The sequence below is a fragment of the Hoplias malabaricus genome, chromosome 11, assembly GCF_029633855.1.
Source record: "Hoplias malabaricus isolate fHopMal1 chromosome 11, fHopMal1.hap1, whole genome shotgun sequence".
In the NCBI taxonomy this organism is placed as follows: Eukaryota; Metazoa; Chordata; class Actinopteri; order Characiformes; family Erythrinidae; genus Hoplias; species Hoplias malabaricus.
In genome coordinates this window covers 35,571,387-35,594,354 of record NC_089810.1, presented here as the reverse complement: position 1 = coordinate 35,594,354, position 22,968 = coordinate 35,571,387, and the positions used below count along the sequence as shown (strand labels likewise).

At 38.7% G+C, this 22,968-nt stretch overlaps 2 protein-coding genes across 10 annotated transcripts in view; both read right to left on the bottom strand.

The window, feature by feature from the left end:
* The window catches only part of LOC136709395 (src substrate cortactin-like), a 28,312-nt gene extending 26,463 nt beyond the window's left edge, over nucleotides 1-1,849 (bottom strand). The window contains exon 1 of one of the 3 annotated variants that reach the window (XM_066684586.1): nucleotides 1,337-1,849. The gene's annotated coding sequence lies outside the window, so the exon portion shown is untranslated. The remainder of the gene's footprint in view (nucleotides 1-1,336) is intronic. The other 2 variants (XM_066684585.1, XM_066684588.1) reach the window with 2 other exon arrangements.
* Nucleotides 1,850-2,993: 1,144 nt separating this feature from the next.
* ppfia1 (PTPRF interacting protein alpha 1) overlaps nucleotides 2,994-22,968 on the bottom strand; it is a 63,169-nt gene continuing 43,194 nt past the window's right edge. For 2 of the 7 annotated variants that reach the window (XM_066684271.1, XM_066684274.1), the window contains exons 17-31: nucleotides 21,216-21,245; nucleotides 20,539-20,657; nucleotides 19,498-19,670; nucleotides 19,120-19,210; nucleotides 14,565-14,646; nucleotides 14,095-14,295; nucleotides 13,365-13,427; nucleotides 11,308-11,334; nucleotides 10,549-10,724; nucleotides 9,316-9,413; nucleotides 8,473-8,648; nucleotides 8,274-8,342; nucleotides 7,461-7,623; nucleotides 6,685-6,755; nucleotides 2,994-4,378 (exon numbers count right to left, since the gene is read on the bottom strand). In XM_066684271.1, coding sequence (XP_066540368.1) covers nucleotides 6,697-6,755; nucleotides 7,461-7,623; nucleotides 8,274-8,342; nucleotides 8,473-8,648; nucleotides 9,316-9,413; nucleotides 10,549-10,724; nucleotides 11,308-11,334; nucleotides 13,365-13,427; nucleotides 14,095-14,295; nucleotides 14,565-14,646; nucleotides 19,120-19,210; nucleotides 19,498-19,670; nucleotides 20,539-20,657; nucleotides 21,216-21,245 — 1,527 coding nt within the window. In that variant the 3' untranslated portion in view covers nucleotides 2,994-4,378; nucleotides 6,685-6,696. The remainder of the gene's footprint in view (nucleotides 4,379-6,684; nucleotides 6,756-7,460; nucleotides 7,624-8,273; nucleotides 8,343-8,472; nucleotides 8,649-9,315; nucleotides 9,414-10,548; nucleotides 10,725-11,307; nucleotides 11,335-13,364; nucleotides 13,428-14,094; nucleotides 14,296-14,564; nucleotides 14,647-19,119; nucleotides 19,211-19,497; nucleotides 19,671-20,538; nucleotides 20,658-21,215; nucleotides 21,246-22,968) is intronic. The other 5 variants (XM_066684272.1, XM_066684273.1, XM_066684275.1 and 2 more) reach the window with 5 other exon arrangements.

Genomic DNA, 22,968 nt, shown 5'->3' with positions numbered 1-22,968 from the left:
CCCTTATACGAATTAAACTAGTCTATTTTAAGGTGAAGTTCAATTACACACACTGTGTATTATCTCTATTGATAATCATTCAATTAAACTGCAAGAGTGAGCTGAGGGGTATAAGCCCCTACACTGCGGTGTGGAGCAGTGAAAAACTGTTCTCTGGACTCTGGGAGTCTGTTCAACGTCTCTGTGATGAGTCGGGGCTGTGTTTGTGATCCGGAACTAATCATACCTCATCAGCATCTGACCTCGGTAATGATTATGTGGACGAATGCCATCAGAACCTCATATCGGTGTTGATATTCAGCTGATCCACGTTTATTCCTGTATATAGAGTATATAGGAACATATCTGCCACATTTTTCGCCTTTGGGTGGGACCCATTCTATGAAGAATAAACTGGTTTAGTCAGAAACTACAGTGCACTTTGATTCTTATCTCATGTAAACGTATTAGAAGAAAATCAGTGCTGATAAATAATCACACATATTAATAGTGTAAGCTACTATTTGTTAAAGTCACAAATTGCACCTTTAATGTGCAGCCAAAGGAAAAAAAAAAAACTAGGGAGAAAGTTCAGTACCACACCCAGCGTGAGGCCTGGAGCTGCAAAGACAAACAAATTAAATCTCCATCTTCTACACAACACTACCAGCCTCTTTCTGATTTAATGGGAATTTAGAAATCACATTCCCAAGTGAAATATGGACCTTTAGCTACATTCAGCCTCAAAACAAGAATATGGGAGCGCAGGCCTGAAAAGCGTTTTTAAAACCGTTTATCTTCTCATTTCGGCCCAGTCTCTTTCTCAACGCCTTACACACATTTAACACTCTTATAATTTCATATAAAACTCGCTCTCGTGTGTAGATTTTACCTCAGTTTGTGGTCTTTTTATATATCACTACCCCCTTCGCTGCCTGCCCTTTTTACGCTATTGTCCATGAACGACAACACACCAGTCGAAGATGCACTGTTTTTATAATTCGTGTTAAAACTCGTCTTGTTTCTGCCCCACAGTTTATCCCACGGTGGAGGTTAAAGTTAGGAATGTGTTAAAAGCTCGGCCTTTCTCTGCGCCACATCAGCCAAAAGGAAACCACGCAAAATACACATATTAACCAACAGCTTGGAATGTAATCAATACCTAGTGAATGAAATGAAGATGAACAGCCGTTTTAGAGCATTACTGGTCAGCAGTATTCATGGGGTAACTTTGAATTAATAGTTAATTTGTGCTATTGCTGTGTCCTGCTTTAATTTGTTAGCACAAATCCACCAACGTCCCCACAGCCGCAGCAGTTTCACAACATCTTTGGAAAATCTGCGAGTTCCTACTCACCGTTTCCTTCGGTTTCGGGCTAAAACCTTAGTTGTTCTTCGCTTGTTTTTTTTTTTTTTCTTGTGTAGGAAAATGTTCTTGTTATAATGGTGGGATGATTATTATTCCTCCTCCCGTTTCCACTCTTCCTGCTCTCCCTCTTCCTGTGTGTGGAGCCGCAGTGCCTCTAGAGGTCAAGGGTGGAACTGCAGAGCGTTTTCAAAATTATTTAGACCTCGCTTTAGTTTGTCGCGGCGCTCCACTGTGCACAAAGACTGATAGATTGTGCAGTAAAAAACAGTGAAACATTTTAGGGTTAGAGTTGTGTAAAACCTGTCAATATTGGGCCATGGAACTGTGATTAATGAACAGTCACCATCGCTACTCGACCTCACGAACATTTGTGGTTGAATATCATCAAGTCCTCATAGTAATATATCAATATCATATACACTACGGTGACCGGACGTCCTCTTTTACCCGGACATGTCCTCTTTTTTAGACTTAAAAAAAATGTCCGGGCGGAATTTCACAAACGTCCGGGATGTTGTTTTTCTAGAGCTTACATAGAACTTCGAGAAGTTTCGTTCACAAACTAGTCCCGCCCTCCCCTACTCCGATTGGTTCGCTTGAGTGAGAAGGGGGCGTGGTGAAGTAGCCTAAAATCTTCTGATTGGACGGTCTGACTGTAGAGCTACCGTTATTGGTCGATAACCTTCTCTGTAAACATTTAATTGGTCAGTCTGCACGTCAGTAGTCCTTGTTTACGTCAGGCACAGCTAATGTACCCAGTCATCTCGAGCAGCTATGACGAAACGTAAATGTAATTAAATTTAGAATTACGAATTAAAAAAGAAATCCCCATGTTTTGTAAAGGACCTAAAAGCACACATAGGTTCAGCTAAGCATACAACGGCAGCGAGCGGCATGACCTTCACCATCTCAGATCTGGTCACGCTATACACACGGCCTTCACCGAAGAGCAAAAACTATCACTTACATTTTGCAAGTGGAATATTGCCCATTCTGACTTCATACAAGACTTGAGCTGCTCAAAAACACAGTATGTCATATTTATAGCAGGATACATTTCTCAAAAAAAAAAAAAACGTTTACCTCCACATAAATATAGACATCTCACATAGGGAGGCATCCATGCTGTGGTCACTAATGCACCCCATCATACCATGAGACACTGGCTTTTTCACCTATATCTGATCAACTGAATGATCCCTTTAATGACTAGTACACGTTTTCACTGTCGTTGGGACAATCTGAGATCAGCGTGGGCCTTAAAACCTGATGTGTGTCGTCCCCATTGTGTAATAGCATCTTAATGTGCATGTAATGTGCATCTTGGCTCTGTTTAAGTGGCCATTATTTCATTTTTAGTCCTAAGACCATGTGGCTGTATTCATCACTGTAGCATGGCATTTTCTTATGCAGTGCCATCTGAGGGCTTGAAGGTCACACTCATTCAGCTGTGGTCCCCATCGTGTCGACCATGAGACACATCAGACACTTTGGTATTTCAGAACAAGAATAACCTGTGGATAGATGCTCATCCTTATATTACAAAATATATAAATAATAATATATAAATAATAAAACATAAAAACCCTTAGGACACCAAATGAACAAACACACATGTATTTTATGCAAAGACTTAGTCTTTTTATTGGCAGTGGAAAATATGTTTCAGTATTTTTTTTTTTATTGAAAGGAAGCAATAAATAATACTGTGATAAAAAATAGCTCATAAGTATTCGGACTGTACAGAACTTCTGTTACAATGTCAGGAGGAGTTTCTATTACGAGGAGAGACAGAACACATCAGAAAGAGGGAAATGTGAGAGGTTTGAACTTTTTCCGCTTACTACAAATGACAAAATATAAAGAAAAAAATAATGTGAAAACAAGTGAAAAAAAGAGCAATGTGTTAATTTTATTGTTTTGATAGATTCTGTCACTTTTCCTCCATTAGAGTCACAATAGAGTCCAGCCTTTGTGATAAGTTGTGTTTAGAAGACAGGAGAAAAGAAATGTAATAGTAAGAGAGGCTGAAATCACACAGAAATGTGTAAAATAAATAAAAACGCAAGGATAGAGAGGAGATATAAGGCTTGGTTAGTTGCCTGGGTTTTAATTTTGGGGTTAAAAACAATAAAATGTTAAAAATTGCGCCACTATCGGACGCTACACGTTGAGCTTTTAGGCCACAGTGGGGTTGGTCCAGAGAAGAAACATGCACACGCACGCACACGCGCGCACCAACACACACACACACTTAAAACACAAACATTCTCTTCTACATATCTTCTTGAAAAAATGGAATGAAAATATTCAGCATCCAGAAAAAAATCTAGAATTTTCTTCTTATTTTGCTGTAAAAGATGCATCCGAAAAGTAGCCCTCATCATCGCTACGCATTTTTAAATTTATGGCTTATCCAAGAGTTCTCATTTTGGTATCAGAAGGAGAGAAAAGAAAATAAGAATAAAGAGAAAGAAAATGGGATCCGTCTGTTCTGAAATCTGCACCAGTTTCATAACGTTCTAAATTATACAGACTGCAGCCATCGTCAAAAAAACAAAACAAATCTAAAGTAAAATAATGAAAGAAGACATAAGGGTTTATGACAAAATTAAGTTAGAAATCACTCACTTCAAATGTCACTTAAGCTCAGGTTGCAAAGAAAGAAACAAAGTGGATATGAACAATTACAAGATGAGAATTATTATAAAAACATTTGATAATGTCTGCAGATATAAATTTACAAACCTCAGACTCAATAATAATAATAATACATTCTGTTACACCTGATAGAGTTATGATAAAGATGAGGGAAAAAGAAGAAAGGATGGAAAGACAAGTGATACTTTAACATAAACTAAATAAATGAAATGTCCCATTGGTTTACATAAATAAGAATAATCAATAAATCTAAAATATGTCCAAATATTTCTAGTGTTCTCCGCCAGGTGCCTGCTGTCTGCTCTGCTCTTGGCCTGAAGAGGGCGCTTCACTCTCACAGGCTTTACCTATAGAGATAATGAGCATAAACTGAGAAAAGAAGAGGAAAGAGAGGAACGAGAGGACAAGACAAATAAAAAAAATGGGTGAAAAAAGACAAACAGAAGGAGAAAAAGGAATGAAAGAAAGGTGGAAGATGAAAGCGAGAAAATAATTGAAGCAGGAAATTGATAGAAAAAAAGACAGAAACAGAAAAGACAGCACAGTGAAAAACCAAAGAGAAAAGGAGGAAGATGAAAGAGAAAGAGGGGAAATAAATGAGAGAAAAGAGAGAGAGAGAGAGAGAGAAAAGCGACACGTTTACATTAGCGCAGTGAAAGCTGAAGCACATCACCAGCATTAAATAATCAGCTGTTTGTTTCTTATTTTATCATTTTAAGACAAACACAAATCTTACTAAGTATTAGTACAAGAACAATTTCAATAAACATTCTACCTCAAGTTCCTCAAACACTCTACAAACACTCCATTTTTTATTTTCACTTGTTGCATATTGCAGTTGAAAATGAAAAGCTGAGTATATATTTTATGTTCATTTTGACACCTACCAGGCAGTTCATAAAGAAAATCAAATCCAAAGTGGTGTTTTCTTTTCCTTATAAGCGTTTTAATTTTAGATTTGATCATGACATAGCAGTAAAGTTTCAAATGACAATAACCTTTTTTTAATTTTGTCAGTGCTTGAGTGAAAAATGGCAAAAAGGCATTTTCATTTTTTTTGTTTGTTTTGTTTTCATTTGCCTCCCATACTAGTATGGCACACCCTCACAAGTATCAAAAACAGAACCAAAGCATGTTTTATGCTTGACACGCATGATACTGGCACACAGCCATAAATAGTGGTCCCTATTTGTGATGTAAACTGCCCTTAAGAGTCCATACACAGCACTGCTTTCCTAACTATATATGAAGCTGTTGAAACATCCTGCATTTAAGAGGATTAAAGCCTAAGCACCAGCGATATGAAAATGTCAAACAAATAAATAAAGTGGAATTTGAGTTCCTAACTTGTGTTTATTGATAGTCAGAAAACATGTTATTTCTTACTAATTCAAGGAATAAGGTTAAAAAGACCGTTGCCCCCCCAACGGTGTTCAGAAACTCTAATAGGCGTCTTGCCTGTGACGTAGATGGTGGACAACAACTCTAGAAGTTGCTCTTAATTTAATGCAAAATGACGAAAAGGTGTGTTGTTTTTGGCTGCAATCATTCAATGTACAGTGGGACATCTGTGAACAAATGGCCCAAAGATCCCAAAATATCCTGAAAATGGACTAAATTTGTCAACTTTAAACGGGCACTTTGGAAAGGACCATCCGCTCACTCCGTTATCTGTAGCTCATTTCACTGGCGCTTTTCCAACAATATGGGCATGTAAGGACACCAACGAAAGGTGTTCAAGAGCCTCTGTAACATGGAGGTAAACAGGGTAAGGACACTCACTTCGCCTGTTTTAGTTGGTGTTAGTTAACGTTAGCTTGACTTGCTAAACTCGGTGGCTCAGATTATACTCGGCTACGTAGCTGCATTACGGAGGTTTATAGTGTCGGATGAATTCGAGTTCGACTTCGATCACATTTACAAGAATAACGGTGCCTCTACATTTGAGTTTAGCTTATTGCTAGGCTATTGTCATGAATAATGTTGGTTATTTAGCTAGATACTGTCATAACAGTCAGTCATAACGGTGTTTTACCGCGGCGTTGTTCAGCTGTTGTCCACCAGTGACGTCACGGTCGCGTTCAAGAATTTCCGTAGCGAGCTCGGGCTTTTCCGTCAATTTAATAAAATTGTCAGTTTTAAAGCAAATTGAGCTGCTATTTTCATTTTAATTCATACTTATATATATCAGTAACTAAAATAATGTGAAATATTCATGGAGGTCCATTAAGTGGTGCTTAGCCTTTAAGATCCATCTCAGATCACTTTTAAATGTGGTTTGAGTGACTGAATTGTAATCTGATAAAAATGTGTCCTGTATATGTTTATACTTAGTGTTCATCTGGTCAGGTCTGAATCTGAACCTGATTTGATCAGAGAAAAAATATGCAAGGTGTTAACAGGCTAAGAAAAAAACAGAAGTCAGCTAAAAAAATAAATTATTTCTGCTTTCATCTTGATTTAAGAAAACCCAACTACAAATGTGAACACACCCTTAAATGCAATGAAGAAAGGAATGAGATCATTATGTTAATGACATTTAAGGTGAAATAAATATAGAAAATCCTCAAATTAGCCCACTTTCATTCTGGAGTGGGGCGGCCTAGTTTGAGAGGAGGAGCTGACAGTAGATGTTAGCATTAGCGTTAGCATTAGCCTAGCCGTGAGAGACTCACCATGGCTGAGTGTTAGCAGGAGTAGGTCCTGACTGTAGCTGAGTCCAGCCTCTGAACTCCACCCACTCCACCTACATCACCCAGCACATGCACAATGCCATTATCATAGCAGATACATACTGGTTAGAGGCGCACACACACAATCATGTGCAGAAATATATGCACCCCATAGTATATGGATGTCGTTTGATAGTATATGGTGCTCACTAAAAATGTATCTGTTGAGTAAACGAAAGTATGTAGTGTGCACCAGAGATTTAGCTATAATATATAGGGGTGTCCAAATATTTTGTGCATGACTCATGTACAGTACACATTCAAACACAAACAGAACATCAGCAACAGCTGGCAGCATACAGTCATCACTCAAAACTTACAATATTAATATTGCAAACACATGCAAAGGTTTTGGTAAGCAAAAAAAAAACAGCTATCTGCACAATACCAATGCTATAAGAGCTTAAAACTTCGTTCTCAACATATTTACAGCACAGTTATTACAAGGAATTACAAACAACAGGCAAAATGCAGATTATAACTAAAATAACAAACTGAACAACTAAAATAAAAAGCCAAAGTGTCACTAATTTTGGCCAAAATGTGCCCTGATCTGTTATGTTTCAGCCTAGATCTATTGCAGTGATTTACTAAATTCAAGTTATGTCTCTGGTAATCAATAGTATAATTCTGTTACTGATGCTTATAGTAATATAATTAAAGACCAGAATATGTTCATGATAAAGTCTTAGTGTGTGTGTGTGTGTGTGTGTACATACCGTCCAGCTGGTGTTTTTTGGTCTGCAGAGCTGGAGAAGAACTGTTAGAGACTCTGAAGTTGGCAGGAAGCGTGTCGGCCGTGCCCACTGCAAGACCTCGAACATCTTTGGGACGAAATTTCTTTCTCCAGGACGGAGCTCGCCGAAAATTCTTATCATCGTCCTGACGACAAAAGAAAGTGAGAAGATTAAACATAAGTTAGAAGAGATGGATTGCGGGGGTTGGGGGGAGCAATGGCAGAAAGAGTGGCACAAAAAATAACAAATAACAAACAATACAGAGAAAAAAAGATTGATGAAAGAGGACAGAAATCACTGGCTGTGAGATGAATAAGGAGAGAGAGAGCAAGAGAGAGAGAGAGAGAGAGAGAAAGAGCGAGGAGAGAGAGGGAGAGAAAGAGAGAGAGGAGAGAGAGAGCGAGAGAAAGAGCGAGGAGAGAGAGCGAGAGAAAGAGCGAGGAGAGAGAGCGAGAGAAAGAGAGGAGAGAGAGAGCAAGAGAGGAAGAGAGAGAGAAAGAGAGAGAGAGAAAGAGAGAGAGAGAGAGAGAGAGAGAGGAAGAGAGAGAGAGAGAGAGAGAGAGAGAGAGAGAGAAAGAGCGAGGAGAGAGAGCGAGAGAGAAAGAGCGAGGAGAGAGAGGAGAGAGAAAGAGCGAGGAGAGAGGAGAGAGAGAGAGAAAGAAAGAGCGAGGAGAGAGAGAGAGAAAGAAAGAGCGAGGAGAGAGAGAGAGAGAAAGAAAGAGCGAGGAGAGAGAGAGAGAGAGAGAGAGAGAGAGAGCGATAGAGAGAGACAGAGGAAAATAAAGAAATAAAGACCTCTTCTAGTTTTCTATCTGTTCCGATGGACAGCAGGTTGTTGTATTCTCTCTCCAGGATTGCTCTCGCCTTCACACGGCAGAAATAAGAACAAAAACACACACACAATCAGACAGGAGAAGTACCAGTGTTGACTGAAGTACATTACGATCAAAATGAAAACATCAGAATGGAAGATTCATATTCAAATTGTGTGTACCTGTGTGTTCTGTGTGGGAATCTGCAGCAGCAGAGCGAGCGTGTTATGGTCAAAGGTTTCGTCAAGAGCAAGTAGAGCTCCATGAATTCCGCTTTCCACAAGATTATTAGCATACTCCTTCAGTCCGATCAGCTGCACCCACTTCATCAGTCTCTCATTACTCCACACCAGCACATCTGAGTAACACAACACACAAAAAATACATGAACACACATTCGAACTAAGTATGTTTATATTCACATTTACATTTGTTATCCAGAGTGATTTAAAAATGCAATCATGCCACAGATGTAGGTGCTAATGCATTGTTATGAGTTCTGAACAAAGACTCTTGTTTCACTTATTGGTATAGTGTGGCTTTCCTGCCCGAGTTAGGAACTGAACCCCATTCTGCTGCCGGTTAAAAAGTATATTTGCTTTCAAGCTCACTACCTGAGTCACGAGAGACGTCAAATCAAGAGTGAAGTCATTCCCAGGGGTGACATACGACTTACGAGGTGAACAGAGTGAGCAGCATCAGTAGAGTTTTTAATATGCCTGAGGCAGGTCAGTAATTAGAAACTGTCAGCTGAAACCAATTTCTAAGCCTTATACACTGTCCGAGTATTCAAAGCTTGTGCTAACACTCAAACAGGCAGTTGTCTAAACAGCTGAAAAAAGCATTAAACGCCCACAAGGTAGAGGACCATTGCAAAAAGCTTGCTAAATGATATTAGCGGCTGTAGCTACAGAAGCAGAGGCTTCCTGTCAGAAGTATAAACAACCAGGAGCGCTGTGATGTAGGGTCTCTTCCCTCAAAATATTCAGCAACTACATGATCGCTGTGTGTAGTGGAGGACTGACCTTTGACCTCCAGCTGGGACTCTTCTCGTCTCCTCTCCAGCTCCTTCCTGTCGTAGTTCAGCCGCCTCAGACACATCACACCACACTGGAAACTGTTTCTATTGGAGACAATCGTATAAAAGCAACATAGTAATATATAAAAAGGACAGCACAGTGGAACAAGAGGTAGTATCACACAGCTCTGGTGTCTGTTTGGTGTGCTCTCCCTGTGTATGCATGGGACTCCTCAGGGTGCTCCGGTTTACAAATATAATCTAAAAAACACACGCTGATGTGTGAATTTGGTTATTGAAGTGTCCACATGTGCGAATGTGTCAGTGACTGGGTAAGTGTGTGAGACCATGTGATGTTGCTCTGGGTGTTTTTCTGGCCTTGTATCCAGTGATTTTGGGTTGGCTCCCAAATGACGAAGCAGTTACAGAAAATGGGAATGAATAAGTCATTCCCACTTATGAAGAATTTATTATTACTTTATTTTATGAATGGCCAATCCACACAAAAAACATATTTTTGGACCGTGGGAAGAAACTGGAGCGCCCAGAAGAAACCCATACAGACACAGGAAGAACACTTCCAACTTCTCACAGACACCGACTCGAAGCAGAGATTGAACCCACAGCCCTAGGGCCCAGCGATACTACCTGTTGCACAACAATGCCACCCCCGAGATGAGTTTTTTTGGGACTGGACGACTACTGACGTGCAAGACTGACCAATTAAATGTTTACAGAGAAGGTTATCGACCAATAACCAGAAGATTTTAGGCTACTTCACCACGCCCCCTCCTCACTCAAGCGAACCAATCGGAGGGGAGGGCAGGACTAGTTTGTGAACGAAGCGCTTCTCACACTCGAAGTTCTATGGAAGCTCTAGAAAAACAAAATCCCGCCCGGACACTTTTTTAAGTCTAAAAAAGAGGACATGTCCAGGTAAAAGAGGACATGTCCGGGTAAAAGAGGACATGTCCGGGTAAAAGAGGACATGTCCGGGTAAAAGAGGATGTCTGGTCACCCTAGTCTAAAAGTTAAAGGAGACAAAGCAATCATCTATTTTCTCCAATGACTTTTTTTCTTCATGCTATAAAACTGCTTATATGGAGAGTAACTTGTTTCTTTCAAACAATCCAAACACATTTAATCCTTCATATCATGTGTATTGCACTTAATAGAAAAATCATAATAAATAAATTAACTTTTTACTTTTTGGCGGTAGTAATGATTTTAGGATTGTTACCTGTGGAAGCTGTCCACCATCTTGAGCTGGCCGCGGAGGTCTTTCTTTGTGAGATGGTCAAGCATCCGAGCGTCAACCAGAGACTCCATGAAGTAGCTCCGATACTGAGGCAAACCTAAACTCGGAAGCCAGTCATTACCGATCCACTCGTGATTCATATCTCCATACGCCAGGGTCTAAAATACACATATAACACACACAAGATGTTACTGATCCATTCATGATCCATATCTCCATACGCCAGGAATTAATCAATATTATTTCTATAATCTCTATTGTTAAAAGGATTAACTGACAAATTAATATGGAAGATAAATGTAGTGCATTAAAAAGTCCCATATTATTTTAAGATTCTGTGCTCCTCTGACTGAGACGGAAAGCTATTATATCCACAGTAACAACAGACCACAACCCCATGTGCATCAGCCTCTAAACAACTTGTATTACCTGTAGTCTGCTATATAACCTCTCACCACTGACATTAAGGAGTAAACATGAGTTAAAAACTGTAGATAGAATAATATTTTGATGATTAATTATCTTTTAATAACATGCTATGAACATTGAAAGCAGTACAGTTCATGTAAATGCCCACCATGGTTCTTTCATTCAGAAAAATCTCATTATTTCTTTAAGGTATGGAAAATTCTGATATTTTTAACACGGCCCTACATTTTTCTTGCTTCCCTTCAATGTTTCAAACAGTTCATGCTTAGGGCAGAGAGAGTGAGAGAGAAAGAGTGAGAGTGAGACTCAAACCTGGGCCCAGCTGCCCTCGTCATCCTCCTGGTGTTAGAATGGTTAGCGTTAGCGTGAGGGAGAGTGAGAGTGTGAGGTTAGTGAGGCAGCAGCAGTGTTTATGCAAACTTAAAAGGTTCAATTAGTCATTTAACCCACGTGACACCTTATTATACTGACACCTACTGGCCTGAATGGGTCAGATATTCAGTACTTGAAGTGGGAGTCTACCTATTTGAAGCATACACTGGTCCACTGAGGTGCTTCATGTGATCTAGACTGAAAAAGAAAACTCCTTAAAATCATTTTCACTTACTTGAATACTGTTGGCTACTTTTGGGTGGTAAAAAAATGACTTATTGCTCCTTTAGTTTTTTATTTAAACAGTGTTTAGTTGAGATTTCATTCCGTCACCATATTTACACCCATCGACACACACACACACACACACACCCAGACATCTACACACAGTACTCAAAGGACAAGAAACTATAAATAAAACAAAAGCTACATATTGTATATATGCCACTGTTGTAGGGACAGAACCATACATTTACTTTTTTTTGGTGCATAATTTTCAGAAATCATCAAAAAAAAACAAAAAAACTATCTTTTGTTTGACGACAGGAATGGTTCCTTTGATGTCATTTTTTGTGGAGTTACAAAGTTTTGTTCCTACAACAATAAACATACTATAATATACACACAGAACTGTGCTAGAGTCTAAAGAGGTCCAAGAAAGTTGTAATACTTCACTTTAGGTCATTAATCTTAAGACTACATAAGCCTTTAATAACAACCGACAAACAGAGGTTTATTCCTAGAAGGCATTTTTTAAAGTTTTAGAGCATCTAATCAAGACTTGTGCACAGTTGTGTATATATTCACACATATATAAGCAAACACACAGCAAATCTAAGGAGATTTGACATACTTAAGGAGCTATGAATTCAGAGGTATGATCACAGTCAGTATGTACACTGCTGCGGGTAGATTTTATATTTTTTGTACTCAATTTACACAATTTTAAAACACACTCATGATCATCAGTTACACAGACTGGACAGCATTCATGTAAATAGTAATATATACGTATAATGATTATTTAGGATATATTTATCTACACCTATCTGTATTATAGAATACAGGGTTACGTCAGTCCTGAGTTACGATGTTTCGTGGTTACGACACATCTCCCATTTACTGTATAAAGCCTTGTTTCGACTCAAGTGGTTTTGCGTCGTAAACGTCGTAACGTGAACTTCGTGTGTGGTGTGCACGGCGGAAGAATACACGGTTACGCGGCTCTGAGGACAGGTGTTAGGACAGGATAAGTGCTTACAGTATGTTATTTACGTACAGTATGTACGCATGTTCGACTTACACCGAAAATCGGTTTACGACGCGACGTAGAAACGGATCAACGTTGTAAATTGAGGACCCCCTGTATATACCACTCTCCTTGTTACTACTGATATAATATTTGAGCATTATGTTTGTTTCCAGAAGACGACGATTTTCATTTCTCATAGTAAGTGACTGTTGCACTCTGTGCCTATGACAATAAAAACTCCTGAATCTAATTACACTGTATCGACATAATATAACAGCTATGATTAATCTCTAAAGGCAAATAAACAGCAGTAACTCGTTTGAGGTTTGGGGACATTGTTTACAGAAGTCTACACATTCTGACCAGGACTACAGTGCAGGGTAAAGTGTATACATTAGTGTTCTACTGATGGCTCATGATGGTGATAAATCAGTGAAAGGAGCAATCAGTCATTTCCTCCTGTGATCCTTCTTCATGTGAAACATATAAAGATTAAACTGTATCAGAGTTTCTATACTAAACCTTTTTTAAGCACATAACCTTTTCTTTCTAGCATTAAATGGTTCAATCAGGGACTAGAAATCAATCTAAAAACAAACATTGTCTTTACTACTGTTTGCTGCTTTGTGGTAGTGAAAATGACTGATTGCTGCTTTAATATCTGCCAAATGGGAAGAACACAAAACCCAAAACAAAAACTAAACCACACAGAAGCTGGAAGGTGATCGGCTGAAGTCTGACTGACCGTAGGTGGAGTAGCTGCCAGACTCTCCATCTCCTCATGAGTTACCCACACATTCCCCGTAGACTACAGGGGAATCAGCAGAACGGAGCAGAAACCAGAGCAAATCCACACGGAGAAAAGGTAAATTAGTGTGGAGAGGAGGGCAGGAACAGTGAAGAAAGAGGTTAATAAAGCAGAAAATTAACCAGGAGTGTGTCTGTTAGTCAACAGGCCGTAATTTAGTTTAAAAAAAGTGTGCTTTAGTGACAGTGAGGAAAAAGACTGATAAGAGACCAACTGGAACCCTTTATTAAACTGATTCAGAAAATCTAAATAAATAACCTAAATAAGGTAAAACAAAAAGTAAAAAAACACATCTACGTGTATGTTTTTATTACATGGATTAAAAAACCTGTACAGCTCTTTGGTCAGATATGTTCTGTTGATTTTCAAAGTGGAAATAAGCCAAGTTCAAATGTGCTATTGTTGCTATAATCCTTGGGAGCAGTGTGTGTTTGGATGAGTCTTAACTAATGGATGTAATTGGTAATGGATTTTTAAGAAAACACAAGGCTATCTTGCTGTTTACTTGTATGTTAAATTCAATAGCTGTGTATTAAAATGTGCCATAGTGTGTTCTCTGTCACTTATCATCACTGAGGAGATCTACAAAACATGTCATGGCACACAATTTTAATACTGTTTTCATTGTAAAAATATACAGAAAATTGTGTGTGTGTGTGTGTGTTACCGTTCTGGAAGTAGGTGGGGCTGAGGGGCTGGTGAGGGACATGATCTCCTGGATGGCGAGTCTGAGTTTAAGGCGGTGCAGAGGGTTGCTGATGCCGATCTCTCTCTGGATCTCTGTGTCTGAAAGAGCAGACATTATAGCTCCGCTCTTCACGTTCGCTCGACATGCCGCCACGTACCACGCAGGCATTCCCACCCAGAGCTGTAGAATATAGAGAAACGTGAGATTAGTGAGACAAAATATCATAGAATTTTTAATAACAACATGCAGTGCTATAAAAAAAGACACATTATAAATTACATATTTATTAAGTCCAAATAGAAAATGTGATCTATAATCAACAATAATTGTTTAGAAATATTTAGAAATAACTGTGTATTTCGATGCGCAGGAGTTTACACTTTGTAGAGGCTTTGCCATGTAGAACTGTGCAATTTAAATATAACTATAACAAGTGTTTGTACACGTACCTCAAGCCAGACCACCACCGTAGGACCATCCCACTGAGCAAATGGTAGCCCCTGCCTCCGGGCCTCCTCCAGCAACTCATGCCTTTAAACACAGACACACAGAGGTAAACCAGTCAAATAATGCTATAAAACACACTCCACACACACCCATCACACTCCAAACCCACCACAATGACAAGCCCCACACAAACAGTAAAGCCCCCACACAAAAGAGATTTTCTGCTCCAAACACATCCGCAATCAGTTAGTTCCTATACTGACTATTGTCAACTGTCGTATTTTAAACACTAAAATGTTTTACCGCATCTTGCCAACAGGGGGCACTTGTTTCTACAAAGATTTAAAGGAGGAAACCAATTGCATTAATTAGCCAGTTGCCTCTGGATATTATTTTAATTACATTTTATCCAATCAGTTTAGGCCCCCAATAGCTAAGATTCTCTCAGCCACACTGCTACCAATATTAAAAGGTGAGCACATGCTTCCTGTGAGATGCGTGAAGCACACGACTGCTTCTGTCCTAACTGCTGTAACACTGTCACTGGACAGTTCAACATGCTTTGAGCAGAAATCTAACTAGCCTGTGATGCAGGCTAAATGAGACTGTAGCTTTTGATCGTAGGGAGGGCCATCCTGCCAACTCTCAGAGAGTAGAGCTGGGCTCTAGAGGACGCCTGGAACTATGGATGGTTGAGGTGTCAGCAGGGATTGATAAGGAGATCTTGTGATGTGGCGGCCTCTTAGACCACTGTACCACTTTAGTAAAACCCCCCGCATCTTACTTTCAAATTACTAGCACTTCATTCGATACATACATTAAGCAATAAATAAAATATTTTACAATGGATAAAATGTTAGCCATTTTAGCTGTAAAGACATCAAAATGGAGTGTACAATTATAGGATTAGTGCATTCCCCATACATTAAAGCCCCTCACAAACACACACACAATCCCCCAAACAGTAAAGGGCCCCGTACAGACGAACGGAAGTTCAAACGGGCACTGACTCATGCTGAGGAGTAAAACAGATGTATTTATTTTCTATTTTTCAGGCACTAGAACAACTTTGGGGATATTTTCCAGAAGAAAAAAAAAAATAAGAAAAAGCATGCACCACAAGCACAAGTCCTTTACTCTCAACTACATGCACTCACACACACATCCAGACAAACTGCGGACAATTCAGACTCAAACCCTCATCAATAAGCATTCACCAGAACTGAAAAACAATATTTAAATACTGTATAATCACACAAACATATACTCCTATTTAATAATATGTATACAACAATTACAACTGCACACTTGATTTTACTTTCCTAATATAATCAATCTTAAATAAGTGTTAAATATTATAAAATACCAATGTATGTTCAATAATAATGTGTATACTGGGATTCGCAATCATTTCCATTAAATAATTAAATAATAAAATGATTAAAATGGCCACCCTGGAGGTTTGATGACTTTAGAAAAATGTAAATATATAATAATTGAGTTCTATAAGTGTGGTTGTCATTCTGGACACAACTGTATGTAGAAGTATAGATAATCACACCTGGCCCGCCTGGTACATTAGCTGTAGTGTCATACCAGACAGTCTTTTTAAAATCCTGACCTGAACCTTGGTTCTAAAGCCAAACAAGGCCAAATTTCACATTATATTTCCAAAACGCACAATATGCATCTGAATATTTTTAAGAAAATGTAAGAGCATTAAATATAGAATTATTACTGAAGTTATTAAGGCATGATCTGGTGGTCACTGGGCACTAAACATCTGTTTATGGAATCATATTATAAATATTAAGCCTATTTTTTCAAGTATATATATATATTGAAATATGGAATAAATAAATACGGAATAAAAAAAGCTATACTTGGGACTTACATTCCAAACAAAGAGCTGGTTTGTTTACAGGATTCTCCACATTAATTTGCTGATCTAGAATTACTTTTGCTGACTCGCTGTTTTTTCGCTGACTCCCAGCTTTTTCGTTTAATCTGCTGAAGTTTTCTGTCATTATTCTGTCTCTTGTACACAGGTAACACAGGGTTTTGTCCCCATTGCCCGCTGAGGTTTGGATTGGCAGTTGAAATGCCCTTCATGTTCAGCCAATAGAAGAAATCTGCTCTCGCCAGAGTCCTGAGCACCAAGGGCAATGTGCTGAGGCAGCAGCCTAAACTCTATTTTAAATCTGGAACTGTTATTTTGATTTTAGAACATTTAATCTTTACAAACTGATGCATAATGTCTGCTAATGTGGATAGTTTAAAGTTTTTAACTAATAAAAATGTTAATTCCACTTTAAATGTAATGTGTGATGTTTAGTTTTTAAGATGTAAACAATTACTTTCAATACTTCTCACACAACTCTCAATCCATGTTTATAATACTTATGACTGAGAACAGGTTCTGAATGGCAGGAGTCTTGCTAAATTTAACCAAATGGATCATCAAGTTTAATCTGTGAAAGCTACCACTTAAATGTGCTGCTATTTAAGACTGACACCAACGGGGCAAACACATTCCTCCCTATGGAAACTTGACTTTGTGTTGGAAAGTCAGTGACGCTTTGTATCCTAAACAGTACGGCTGTTTCAGTAAATGATTCACTAGGGGGTTCTGTAAATGATTCATTTACTCATTCCCTAAGTGATTCACTAAGGAGTCTCCTAAATATAAGATTATTTAAATATAAGATTCACTAAGGGATATCCTCAATTATTCCCTAAATGATTCATTTATTTAGGGGTCCACTAAATGATTCCCTAAATAATTCACTTGGTAATTCCCTAAATGGTACATTTACTTGTTGCATAAATGATTCATGTATTCATACTCTGAATGATTCCCTTACTCGTTTTCTAAATTATTCGCTTGGTGTCTCCTTTAAATGATTCACTTGGTGTCTCCCTGAAGTGATTCAGTTGGTGATTTCCTATATGATTCATTTAGTGCTCTACAATTTTTAGACCAATCACATGCATTAACTTGTAAAAAGCTGACAGTACTACTTACAACATTTAGCAGTTCTCAGTTTTCCACAGCATTAATCCAAATCTCAAAATTAAAAACCGAATACCCACCTAAAGAAGAATATCCAAATAGACTAATATTCATGCCAACAAAATGTACAGGATTTAATTCATATACATTAAGTAGTGTCCACAGTGTATAATGTGTATGTAATAAGTATAAGGCTTCCATGAATATTTGTATAGCTTGTGTGTGTGTGTGTGTGTGTATAAGATATTTATATTATTAACCTTATAATTCATTAATAACTATATAATCAGATCTGTTATGCCAGATAAAACCCCCCTGTGCATGCTAGCATTCTGCTTGTGTTGAGGAGAGGGTGAGCCATCATACCCATCCATTTATAGATGATTTGGCATTACCTGTGATATCCATCCATGACAGGAACTTAGGCTTATTTAATCTAAGACTGATGTAGACCGTGTTTAGGAGCATATCCAGGTGAGTTAGTGTTAGTAAACGAGCAGGCAGTCATAAGTGCAGGAAATCATCCGTGCCCAAAAAAACAAAAAAGAGGAGGAAACCCAAAAACCTGAGCTTGAAGGTGAGAAGAGATGAAGTTTGAGTATAAATGAACCACTTACCCAGTTTTTGGGCTAACATATGACATAAAAAATGGATGAGATCAAAGAGGGAAGGGAGGGAGAACAAACAAACAAAAATCAGCCAAACTAAAGAGTGATCTGAAGCCAAATGAAATCTAGTGAGTCACACAATCTGAATAACTCTCTACAAACACATTTTTGGGTGCGTAAAACTCACCTTAAAAATATGGATTCAACCACAAATAAATAAAATGTTGATGTGAGAAACCAACGTGATGAAGGAGCAGTGATGAAGGCATGAGGTAAACAAATGACCAAGCCTAGTCCCAAAAACTAAACTAATACAACTAAAGCCACACATGCGTAACACTGAAGAGATGCTTGGTTTTCGCTCCTACGTTTCATTCAGGAATGGAAGCAATTGATAATTATATGGAAAACAGTGAAGAATGTGGATTATTATTAAGAAGTAGAAGAATGACATTGAAATTCCCAATTCTACACCATTCAATTTCTCAAGCCACTAAAGACTGATTCAAGATTTAAAACGGGTCCTGGCTTGGTCTCTTTTTACCAAAACATCAAGCACTGTTATTGTGTTCTGAAATGAATGAATGAGAAGATTTTAAACAGAGTGCATAAGCGCCACTCAGTGGTAGAGAAGGATAAGCAGAAAATCAGCTGTCTCTGTTTACTTCCAAGTGTGTACATTGATATAACTGTAAATGAAGAAAAACATAGCCTGTTCTACTGTAAGAACTTACTCAGCATCTTTTTTTATACCACATGAAGCCCTCTAAATGGCTTCCAAGCATAAATATAGCATTATAAACTCTTTATGATGTCCCTGTAAGCCCACTGCTGGAGTTTTTTCTCCCTTCACTCTTTGTGCATGTGGTTTTTAAGGTTGTGTTCATATCTAGTCAAAAATGTCTGCGGAAAAGAGGAAGAAATCAGTGAACCCACTTTTTCTGCAGTTTCCTGTTCTTTTCTCCAGGTCCTCCAATCTTACTGGGCACCATTGCATCCTGGGAGCTGTCTCCCTCAGGAGTGCCTGCTTTGAGAACATCAAGAATCTTTCAGAACTTTCAACTAAATGGTAATTTAGTTTGGTAAATTAGTAAAAAGATTGCACATTTTTAACAATCAAAAATTTCACTGGTGAATGAAGAATATTTGTGCTTTAGTTAATTTAGTGATTTAAAGTATATTTTTATACAAAGCAGCTGAAGATAAATTATTTTGGTGTGGATCAGAGACTAAGACAAAGCTTTATCTTCAGTAAATCTACATTTGCTTAATTAAATTTAAAGTGGATTAAAGCTGTTAGAGGGGGCTTTGTACCTTGGCCGGGAGAGTCTTTACCAGAAGTATTAGGACGGCCCTTCTCTTTCTTCCCAAAGAGGCGTCCGATGGAAGATTTGATGCTTTTCTTTTTGGCCGCTTTGTTGAGGGAGTCCTGACTACTGTTGCTGCTGCTTGGATTACTGCCCTGACCGTCCTGCAGTCCAGCAGTGCTGTGAAACAATGTTTTATTTATATTTCATTTAAAGTACCTTAAAAGAGCTCAAAAATCACTTTACAAAAGCATTCAAATTTAAATGAAGAAAACATAATTGAGACCAAAGGAAACACAGAAGGAGCATTACAGTGATTGGAATAATACACACACCCTTGTTCTCAGTTGTTTAAACTGAAAGGAAAAATAAACGCTAGTGTCGGTGGTTTTCTAATGGAGCTTTTACACGGCACTGTACCTACTCGGCTCTGCTTTTAGTTTTCCACTAGGCGAATCTAATACCTGGTACTGTTTTTAGTCCCTGCTCACGTGCAATTCCAAATAAGCCAAATATGGACTAAACGTGATGTGTAAACCTTGCAGAGCGCTGAATGGCCAAAAAGACTTGTCAATCACAATGAATTGCAGACATCCAGCACAAACTCGCTATCTGCAAAATCTCCAATTTACAGCAGTGATCACATTTGTTTTTATCTCAATCACAAATTGCAGCTCATAAAATTACACCATGGTCTTTTGAAGAGGTTCAAATGCTCCTTGGATAGGTGGCCAACGAAAGACAGCGAGAGCCAAATGTAACAAATGCAACAAGAAACGAAACAACTCCACTGAGCTGTGAGAACTGGGGCACAAAGCTGGGTTCAGTCAAAAAAACACAATACATCCGCCATAGTTGTTGTGGTTTTCAAAGCCCAAATTACCTGCTAGAAGCTAGGTTTTGCGATGTAACCAGCTCTAATTTGCAGAGGAGCTGTGCTAATGGAAAAGCGACAAGAGACCAGCGTTGAAAAGTGTATAGAGCCGTGCCGAGCCGAGTAGGTACCATACAATGGAGAAGCACCATACGTGTTTTCTAAACTTTTTACCTCCGAATGTCTCTGATATCTTCGTGACTGGCAGCGTGTCCTTTACTAAGCCTCATTGAGCGGGGGGTCAACGGTGGAGACGTCTCGCATCTGATTGTGGCTTTATCGTCCTGCACCGGCTAAACACACACAGAAGCATAAACAAACACATTAAAAGGATTTTTAATGGGCTGTTATCCTACATTTCCACATTGATATATGCTTCGTTTTAGATTTTTTCCCTTTAAAATTAAACCAACTGTCCCTTTAAGGCTGATAAGACCTGTTCTGACGGGCAGTACACACTACTAAAACAATTCTTATTGTTAAACACTAAAAAGAGAGTGAGTAGGTGGGGTTTAGCCTCAATAGTGGATAATAAAAAGGTACTAAAAAGCACATTTTTAAATCTTCAGTACGTGTTGGATCATGTTTTTGAATCGGCTTTAATTTATTAACTATGTCTGTTCATAGATGGCCGTCCCTGAAAAGTGACAAAGAACACACGGAACACACTTCCGTACTGAAAACGTTCTTAGAGGAAAAGCGTCTTCATGTTTTTGTTCTGTACAGTTTCATTGTGTTTTATCTGTTAAATGTTTAACATATAATACACAGAGCAGAGAAATAAAAAGCAGCATTAAGTTGACAGAGAAGTGAAAGCTGAGAGCGAAGCTTATTTTTTTTTTGGTGATTACCTTCCTACGATGTTTCCGTAAATCACTAGGCTGTGGGCGCATGGCAAAGAAAACGAAAAGAAAACAGATGGAGTTAGTGCCACAGCAAACAAGAGAAAAAAAAAAAGGAGAGAATGAGGGAGAACACAGTGCACTTGAAGGGCAAGAGGAAAATCAGTGTAAATACACACACACACACACACACACACAAGGAAGGAGAGAAAACTAATCAGGGATCTTTAATTATTTTTTATGTATTTGTTAATGTGATAAAACCCTGTCTGCAGTTAAAATAAGCATGAGATCCTTAATCTTCTAAAGTATGTACAGCTCTGTTCTCCCTTTTCTGAATAATTCTGCTCAAAAATAAAAATAAAAACCAATAACAATCTGCACAACACCACACCACACACACATCATCACACTACACACACATTTTCATTAACGTCTATTATTAGTGACTTCAGGATCAATTGTTTTTATTATTTTTTTCTAAAAAAAATTTGCAGCCGGCATAATGTGTGTTCAAAAACCTTAAAACTTTACATTTGTATTCTTCTCACATACAGACTCTTGTTATCACACACAAATAACAAGAAAGATAGAGACAAGGTCAGTGAGTCATGCTGAACAGAGAAGGAAGAGCTGGGGGGAAAAAAGGCCAGAACACTTCAAACAGGCAAAATAAAATCCTAGAGATGTTCTCCTCTCACTCTGAGGCTTTAGTCTGACTAAATAGACACTAAAATAATATGTGCTTAAAATAATTTCATTAAAATAATAATAATAATAAAACAAATAATTAAAACAATAAAATACAGCGCGAAGCTGTACGTTTGTTTGCTTTTCCTCCAGGTTTCGGCTGCCATTCCAAAAGTAAACACTTATTTGGAGTGGCACATTTTTCAGAACTAATTGCTTATTTTCTCTTTAACATCCTTAAAAGAACACAAACAAGAGCAAGTCTGTGTGTGTCGGTACACTATGGTTCCTGCTGCTGTGGTCTTCCGGGGACATTTACTGTCTACGTGCTTATGTTTCTGCTACTATGTGTGGACTGTGTCCCGACGACTGAGTCATGATTAGCCAGCCTGAAGTGGAATGGAGAAAACTGAGCTCAGTTTGTTTTATGCAGTGTTGCAGTTCAATAGTTCACACTCAGAAACCCAGCACGGTGGTGCAGCAGGTAGGTGTCGCAGTCACACAGCTCCAGGCACCTGGAGGTTGTGGGTTCGATTCCCGCTCCGGGTGACTGTCTGTGAGGAGTGTGGTGTGTTCTCCCTGTGTCTGTTTCTTCCGGGTGACTGTCTGTGAGGAGTGTGGTGTGTTCTCCCTGTGTCTGTGTGGGTTTCCTCCGGGTGACCCTCTGTGAGGAGTGTGGTGTGTTCTCCCTGTGTCTGCGTGGGTTTCTCTTCAATGTGCACTGAGATGACACAACAGAATGAGCAGTTAGTGTTCTCTTCCAAGCTTGTGTAGCTCAAATGATGTTAGCAGAAGCCGTGTGTTAGCCTTTAGCCTCTCAGCTTGGTAGCACTGTGTGATAGCAGGGGCTCCTAGTGTAGCCAAAAAAAGGACTGATAACATCTAAATTACGTCAAATATGAACTGAAATCTCAGAGTGAGAGGGATTAGGGAGGTGCTGAGGGAGGTACCTGCACAAAAAACGGAGCACAGTTAAACAGAGGGGTGGAGTATGGCTGATAAGATACAGTCTGAGAGAGGGAGTGCTGCACAACATATGGATCATAGCAGTACTGCTGCCGCACACACACAT